This window comes from Pteropus vampyrus, unplaced genomic scaffold (assembly GCF_000151845.1).
Source record: "Pteropus vampyrus isolate Shadow unplaced genomic scaffold, Pvam_2.0 Scaffold52, whole genome shotgun sequence".
Classification (NCBI taxonomy): Eukaryota; Metazoa; Chordata; class Mammalia; order Chiroptera; family Pteropodidae; genus Pteropus; species Pteropus vampyrus.
This window is the reverse complement of record NW_011888833.1, coordinates 2,179,533-2,187,970: the sequence shown is the minus strand read 5'-3', so window position 1 is coordinate 2,187,970 and position 8,438 is coordinate 2,179,533. Positions and strand designations below refer to the sequence as shown.

At 58.5% G+C, this 8,438-nt stretch overlaps 2 protein-coding genes across 2 annotated transcripts in view; both read right to left on the bottom strand.

Moving 5' to 3' along the window:
• CDX2 (caudal type homeobox 2) overlaps positions 1 to 226 on the bottom strand; it is a 5,175-nt gene extending 4,949 nt beyond the window's left edge. Inside the window, exon 1 of the mRNA XM_023530710.1 lies at positions 2 to 226. Within this exon, the coding sequence (XP_023386478.1) occupies positions 2 to 226 (225 nt within the window). The remainder of the gene's footprint in view (position 1) is intronic.
• A 7,489-nt stretch (positions 227 to 7,715) lies between these two features.
• URAD (ureidoimidazoline (2-oxo-4-hydroxy-4-carboxy-5-) decarboxylase) overlaps positions 7,716 to 8,438 on the bottom strand; it is an 8,464-nt gene continuing 7,741 nt past the window's right edge. The window contains exon 3 of the mRNA XM_011360236.1: positions 7,716 to 7,781. Coding sequence (XP_011358538.1) covers positions 7,716 to 7,781 — 66 coding nt within the window. The remainder of the gene's footprint in view (positions 7,782 to 8,438) is intronic.

The window sequence follows — 8,438 nt, the reverse complement described above, 5'->3', positions numbered from 1 at the left end:
CCTCCCGCAGCGGGGCGCCGTACGCCGCGGGCCACGACGGGCCCGGGGACTGCGCCGTATCCAAGTTCGCGGCCGCCGCGGCCGCGGCCGCCACATGGTAGCCGCCGTAGTCCGGGTACTGCGGGGGGCTGACGAAGTTCTGCGGGGCCAGGTTAAGGCCGCCAGAATGGCGCACGGAGCTGGGGTACATGCTCACGTCCTTGTCCAGGAGGTAGCTCACGTACATGGTGGCGAGGGCCCGACAGCCAGCCTCACCATGCTGCCTGGGGACGCACGCTGACCACGGCTGCGGGCGGGCGCTCAGGGGAGGCGGCGAGGGGGCGCGAGGAGCCGCGGGTGGCTGCGCCGCAGCCCGCGCGCCGTGCTCCGCTGACTCCTCGCGGCGCTTCTGCCTCTGAGGCGGTCCCTCCCACTGGCCTGTCTCCTCCCTCCCACCCTCCCTTTCTTCCTTCTTTCCTCCCACCTCCTTCCCACTAGGCTGCAGAGGCGGAGAAGACCCGCCACAGGCTGGCGCGAGTGAGCCCCGGGCCGGCGGCCTTCCGTGATTAACGAGTGTTTACAGGACTCTATTAGTAATGACACAGACACCAATGGCCGGAGACGTCGGGGCGCAGCGCGCACCGCGAGCACGACCCTCCCCACCCCACCCCCCCCACCACCCGCAAACACGATTTGCATCCTAAAAGATAAGGGGAGGGGGAGCTCGCGAGAGGGCCGCGACCCGATCACAGCTAAATATTCAAACCTTTATTGTCGAGAGCTTCCTCCTTCTAACCTGGTGCACTTTAACCTCCAGTCACAGGTTCAAAGAATGAAATCAAGAGACTTGCAAGAGAAGGGGGTGGCGAGGGAAGAGCTAGCTTGGTGGGAATCTGGGCTTGGGGACTAAGGAGTCGTGTTTCTGCATTTGCAGAAGGGGGTGTGTGTGTGGGGGGGGGGATTGTCAAGAAGCTCCTTCTACCCCCAAGATAAAAGAATAGGGAAACCATTGCTTTGATGACGACGTTTCCAGCCAACCCAGGAGGTGACAAGCCCAGCCAGAGGAGATTTTTTCCCCCTCGGCGCCCCTGGCCGGAACAACTGCGGGCCCCCCTCCCCCCCCCCCCCCGCGACTGTCACCGCTAATCATTTATTTTCTTCCCCAAGGAAATCATTCTCCCAGAGGCATGAGATCCATTATGACCCTAGCTTCAGGCTATCTCTCCGAGGTCATCTCACATTTTGGATGAAAGTTAAAGCAATTTATTATTATTATTTATTTAAAGCATTTACATTCAAGGCTCAGAAGTCTTCACTACAAACCGAGGTAGAACTCAGGCTGGGTGGGGGGCAGTGATGGAGGGGAGCGGGAGGGGGTGCTAGAGCATAGGTAATACATATTCTGGTCCTTGAGCGGGGTGCTGGTGACACCGCGTGTTTGTGAACATTCGGCCAGCTACGCGTTTCTGTTTACTAAACTTAAAGAAGTGATTATAAAGCAGGAGAAAAGGGAGTCTAGAATGTCTGCTCATATGTACCTAGGTATTTATATGTCACACATAATACCTAGGTCTTAAAAAAAACACTTTCTCCTTTACGAAGTAAAATATTCTCGGAGGAAAATTGTTTTTCATCTCCAAGGGATGGGAAGGGACCCCGGGCCCATTACTTGTGATTTCTTCTGAACAGCTTCGAGTAAGGCCAGGTTGAGAGGATCCGCCCTGGTTTTTGAAACGGTGTCCCAAGGGCCAGGGGCTGGCGTTGGCGGCTGTGGGGACCTTGCATGCGGGGCCTGGCTGCGGATCTGCAGCGACAGGAGCGCAGGGCGACGACGAAATCCTGCTCGCGCACGCGCCCGGGTCGGTGTAGCAACCAGGGGGAGGGGCCCGCGTGGGTCCCCATCCGCTTTCCCGCGGACCTCAGACGGCGCGGCCAGACTAGGATTCGCACGGCTAGTCCCAGGCCTGGGCAGGCCGCCTGGGTGGCTTTGAGCGCGCTGCTCTGGATGGCCGGGCGCTGGCCTCTCTCCTGGAGACCTGCCCTTGGTTCTCATTGTCAAGCGCTCTCTGGTTTTTGTCACTTCATCCTGTCATCTCTGGGGCTCTTTCCAGTGTCCTTTATCTCCCTTGTTCCTCACATCTCCCTAGATTGGGAACAAAGCTGGTGTCATCCTCTCTGGTTCACAGGTGACACCCACCAAGCTGCACCGTGCACAGACGCCAGGCCCAAGCAGATTCAGGGCCTCCTGCTTGCGGGTTCCGCCCATTCTCTGTGTTTCTTAAGGAAAGGGGTTAAAATGGGATTGGGGGGTGGGGGAGGGGAGCAAGCCGAGTACTCAAGAGGTGGGAGACCAGGTCATCCATGTGGACTTTCTGGGCCTGGCTGGTTCCGTTTAGTGTCATCGGACCTCTCAAAAAAAAAAAAAAAGAAAGAAAGAAAAGGAATTGCGAGCCCCATTACAGAACCCAAACCATTGAATGGGGTGCGTGTGTGAAAGGAGTGTCTGCAGCCCTGATGGGCAGGAATGTGAGAGGTTAAGTGATGGGCACTGCAGACGTTTGATCTAGAAAGCATCTTCCTCCTCTTCCTGGAGACACAATCCCTCCTTCCGTCCCCCACTCCCCCTCCCAAACCCCGAGCCCTGGAAGCCAGCCGAGGCCGGGCTCGAGCCCGTGTCTTCGGAATGTGGGCATTCTTTGGAACAATCACTTTATTGGGGACAGCCGTCCCCTCCGCCCCGCGGTGGCCGCTTCCTGCGTTTTTATGGCCCAGCCGCCGGCCACTAGCTAATTGTCCCGGTTTTCCAGCTGTGTCTCTGTGCCCTGCCCTGGAGAGAGGGCTGTGGCCTGCCCACCCAAATGGGGGTGGCCAGGGTTGCCGTGGCCCCAGGGGTCATGCCAGGCCCCAGGGCTCCTGGAGCGCAGGGAAGCCTGAGGCTCACTTGGGGTACGAGGGCTGGAGAAAGGAAGCGATTGTGAAAAGGGGACCCTGTGGAAGCAGCATGGCCCACCCATGTGTCTGGGGTCCGGGGTGTTGGGTGAAGGGAAGGAAGCTGATAATGATGGCCTTGGACAAGCTCTCACAGTGGAAGTGTCCCCTCACGTCCAGGGAGAGCCCATCTGGGCGCCCACGGGGGCAGGGTGGTGGGAGCAGTCTGGGAGAGGTGGCTGATGGGAAGGGGCCCTCGGCATCTGCTCATCCGATGGCTTAGTCTCCGGCATGTTTTCGTTGGGTGCCTATTCCGAGTCCTGCCCTGGACAGGGTGGCTCCTCCACCCTCTGGGTGCAGGCGAGTGCTCTAGGAGGATGCAGGTGCCATCTACATCAGGGCCCGAGCAGAGCTTTCTCAGTCCTAGACCCCAAGCACTTGTCCGCTTTCTTAGAGTCTTTGGCCCGAGCTGAGAAGTGCCTCGCAAGGCGTAGTGGAGGTTCCCTTCCAGCCAGTACCTTTGATCTTCAACTCCCCTGCCACCCACTCACCCAGAGAAACCTTCAGCAAATCACTGTGGAGGAGGCCAGTTTGTTCGGGGCTGGACTGGAGCTGGGCCTGAAGTGGGGGTCCCCGGGAGCCAGAGCTAGAGCAGGCTTTGAAAGGCAAAAGACTGTGAGAAGAGAAATCCAGGTAAATAAAGTGTCAGGAATACTCCAGGGGTAGCCACGACTTGGTTATCAAAGAGACATCTCTTTGTTACTGACAGCGTAGAGGCTATTCCACATTCCTCGGAGAGGGTCTAGGCTTCCAGGATCCCGCCTGGTGGCAAGGACAGGGGCACAGAGGGGGATGGGGAGCCGGAGACACCGGAAGGGGCGGCTGCTCCTCTGGGCAGATGAGACACTCCTTGAATCCACAGATCATTGACAGTGCTCCCTCCCTGCTCAAAGGTCCCCGGTGTTTGCTCCAGCTTGGGGGACCCTGCTTTTCCCCATATTTGCGGCTCCTGGAAACTGGGGAGCCTGTGACCCTTGTAACTCAGAGAGGGCAGGCTGTCTCTACCCACATGCAGGTGGATACTTTCTGAATCCCTTAAGATCAAGGAAATTATCCAGCTGTGCAGCCTCCCCGACTCCCTCTCCGCCCCTGCTCTGGAAACCCTCACCCTGCTTGGCCTCGCGTTCCCAGGATAATTAAGGGACAGTAAGAAGGAAGAAAATGTGGTCTGATAATATTCTTCAGCTCAGCAATTTACATCACTGGGGAGAAATGACTCAAGCTCCACTTGTCTGGAGTTTAGGGAGTTCCTCGGCCATTGCATCCAATCAGCACCCCCACACACACACCCACCCACAAAGGAAGGCTTGACGACACCTGGTTTGACCCCAGCAACCGCACCTGGCCTGCCACAGTCCACTCTGCAAGCCTCACTGGGAAGGAAATCGATGATCACGGCGTCCTTTCTGTGGGGCCTCCCCAGAGTCCACCGCCTGCTCAGCCCCATCAGGCCACATGGAGCCCCACATGTTCATCCTGCAGAGCAGGCAGGGGCTGCAGCTGCCCACAGCTGGCCAGGCTCCATTCACAGGAGCAGATGTGTCCCTGCCCAGTGGAGTCAGGAATGCCCCCCCAAACCCGCACAAAACAAACCGAGTATCTGGTCCTCTCTGCCCGAGGAAAAGTTCTCAAGTTTGCGGGAGGTCTTTGGGAAATAGTCGCCTTACTCCACCCTCCCCCGCCCCATGGGGGATCCACCAAGTGTTCTGGTCTAAAAGGAAGGAATACATTTTTTTTTTTTCTGCTCTTCTATCCAAAATATGTTCTCAAAGCCAGGAGATCTAGGAAAACAAGGAGCCTCAGGAGAGGGACTGGTATTTGGGTGCAGAAATCTGGTTTTGCTCATTGGGTGAAGTCAATGGCGAGGTGGCCTATTTTCTTCCTTTGGGCTGAAGTTAGTCTGTGGACACTGTGTGCATCCTATATAACACAGTCTAATTCTGTGTGATGGTCCAGCAGGGAGGACGATTTAAAACACCAAGAGGGGGCACTTAGGGTCACACCCCCGATGCTGAGAGAACCAGGCTCTTGGGCCAACACCAGCTAAGTGTTATCACGTGGCCTTCGCTGACCATTTGTTCACTGGCCAGTGTCTCGTGCCAACAGTGACCATTGTTCGGCCTGTGAAAATACGTTCCTAGGAAGCCCTGCCCGGTAGGCTTTATGTAGCCTCGGAAGGGACTCAGATGAAGACTAGGCTCTCCTTGAGTCGCTGGGCCCATGGGAGAGAAACTGTCCCCAGACAGGAGACAGGGGACTTAGTCTCTGTGTAGCCTTTCCACTTTACCAAGGAGAAATCTGAGCCCAGAGACGGTCGGTGACTTTCCCAAGGGCATTCAGCTAGCTCTTCCAGTCACGAAAATTACATGAGCTCCTACAGGTGCATTCTTTGAAATCCCTCGCGTTCTAGGCAGGTGTTAATTATTACCAAGGCTGCTGGTGCCACCCTGAAAACACTGCTTCCCCCCCAAACACGGAACCAACGAGGATGACTCCGGGAATCCCAACTCCCCACCCCCACCCCCAACAGTACCAGAAAAATCAGGTTCTGCTGTGGGGACAGTTCAGAGTACTTTCCCCGACCCGGTTTTTGTTTTTTGTTTTTTTTAATTTCTCCTTTGCACAGGCACCTGCCGATTGCAGTTTATTCGCTTATCAGATGATGAGTTTTCTCTAAATTCCATCCCGGATTTTTCCCCAATCGCCAAAGGAGGTATCCATCTACTTTCCTCCCACAGTAAATATTTTCTGAACACAGCTCTTGGTCATTTTCGAACCCAATCCGATGTCCTGTGGCAGTTCTCTGATGGGAAGGGAGTGGCGGTTATGGAAAGAATGTGCGTTGGGTCGTCTTCCGCCCGCCACCTGTTCCCTTCTTTCCTCGCCGGTGGGACACAAAGACCAAAATAAGCCTCGCTCTCTGGGGAGACAAAAGGCGCCCCACTCAGGTTCGGGGCTGGGAGATGAAAGCCGAGCTCGGCTGGGCCCGTGAACTCCTGGCGTGCGCACTGTCGCGCCCCGTCCCGGGGAGCCCGCGCCGGCCTGGGACATTGTGAGGGGGAGTGAAAATCGGCGAAGCGGCCCCCCACCTCGGAAGGGCCTGCGCATGGGGGTGCTAAAGGGTTCCCGAAATGGAAGTCGGGCCCTCGGCCTCCAATTCTTCTTAGCGTTGCTGTCACGCTTCTTCAACGGGTCGGTAAGGAAAACATAATTATTCCCCCTGGCAGCTGCATCAACCCCTTCTGCGCCCGCGACCCTCGCTGGGCGCGCTCCGGACACCCCGCCGCCGCGGCTGGTGCGGTCGCCGGAGGCCAGGTCTGCGGCCGCAGCCACTGCTGTCGGGGTTTGTCACCCGCATCCTGCGCACTGGAGCGCAGAAACCAGCAGAAGTCTCTCCGGGCCCAGCGCGTCTCAGTGATGGAGCCGAAGAAAACCGCCCTGCCTGGGCAGGTGGCCGGCCCGCACGAGGGACAGCCTCCGCCTCTGCTCCCACCCGAGAAGAAAGCCAGAGCCACCGGTGGCCTCGGCCAGGGCCCTTCCCAACCCGGCGCCCGCCGAGTCCCGCGACCCGCGCCCGCGCTCGCGGCTGCAGGGGCCCCGGCGTCTTTGAAAGAGGCGGCTCTTCCTCGCCTTCTCCCCGCAGTTTCTTTGAAGGGGCGGATCCAGCGTCTTCCCCCACCCGTACCCCCTCCTGCAGAAACGAAGCGTCCCCGACAAGCTTCGAACCATTGAGATGTCGCTGTGAAATTGGAGACACCCGGGTCTGCCTTGAGCGGCCCAGAGGCGTCTACACTCGGTCTGAAAACACCGCTGGCAATCTCCCTGGGGAGGCCCGCCTAGCTCAGGGTGAGCACGGCTACGGAAAGAGCCCAGACCCTGCCTTTGGGGGCCCATCCTTCCAAAAGCTGGTCTCGGCCAAGGTTGGGCAGGGTGCCTTGAACCTAGTGCATTATTCTGAGTGTCAGGCCAGGCAGGCACTCGTATGGTGGGTCGGGGAAATGCTGTTTGCCAAGCAGCCGATTTCACGTGTGCGTGTCAGGAAAGCCCCCCGCTGCCCTGGGAAGGGGGGAGACCGGCTCTAGCCCCTCGCCCAAGGGCTCCACCAGTGCCTCGGGGTCCTACAGGACAGAAACGGAGTCCCCGAGTTCCCCCTGTGGTGTGCACCTGGCTTTCCCACACCCAGAGAAGGCGTCTGGCACAGGCCCAGTCTACAAAGATGCTGGTGGCCACAGCTCACTCCCCCGGGACCCCTCCCACCCGTCTCACCAGTTTCTGGCCTTCACCCTTACCACCAACAGGGAACCCCTGTAAGGCGGGAGAGGGGAGTGAGGTGCTTTGATTACAGCCCCTGATGCTACCAGAGTTTCTTCTTTCTGTTGAATTCGATCCCCCAGCCGGAAAGGGCAGCCCCATCGCTTTCAACGGGAAGAGGTTCTGTCGCTGCTGTCGCCGCTGCTAACCCGGACCGAGCGTCGCTCGAGGAGGTTCTGGTCTTCAGAGCGGCCGGCCCTGCCTTCGCTTCTTACCCTGGCTGCGTTGCGGACGACGCACAAGGCCTGTTTCGCCTCCGCCAACAGAAGCCTAAGTAGCACTCGCCGGGGTCGGGTAGACCTTCCGGCGCGTGCGGCTGAGACAGAGAATGTGCTGGGCTCCTCCTGAGGCGGACACTGTGGTGGACACGGTGTTCGCCAGTGTAGGGAGCGGCTGGGGCTCTGGAGAGTCCACGCGTTCCCCAGAGCCGGCCTACTTTATGGGCCCCGATTTTCCTCCACTACCCGCTTTATCAGCGCTGTCGCGTCAGTCCCATCTCCATCCTGGGAGGCAGAATATCCGGCACGGCTCAATGAGTATTATTAAATTATCATCATTATCTTTATTATTATTGTACCTATTTTTATTTCTTTAATGACTGATGGGTTTCCTGGGCAGTCTGAAGTTCTGACCAGCCAGCTGTCCTGGGCGGCCCACCTGGGGGAGAGACGGGAGGCCTCCCGCCCCTGACTTTCGGGCGCGTGCGTCATGGAGACGCCCCCGCTCCCATCCATCTCTTGGGACCCACGGCAGCAGTTACTCCGCCCGCCCCGCGGTGGCCCATCGCGGGGCTCCCTCCTGCCCGCCATCCCCGCGCGCGGCGTCACCCCGGCGCCGCAGGCCGAGGCCCGCGCTCGCGTTCCTCTCCCGAGCTCCTGCAGGCGCCCCAACGCGGGAAAGCCGCTCCCGCTCACATGTAAATGTCGGTGCGGCAAATGAGGTGGGAGAAGAAAAACAAACAAAAAACAAAAACGAAAACAAAAAACCAGTCAAACCGCTGCAGAAGACAAGATTCCTTTCCCTTGGCAGCTCCGGCTGAGCGGGAGGGGGTGGGGAAGCCAGACCTGGCTGCCTGGCGCTTGGGGATCCAAGGCCCGCAGCGTCCCGGGCCGCAGAGGGACTGAAGAATTGAAGCAGTGAGCTGGGTAAATCGGGGCAAA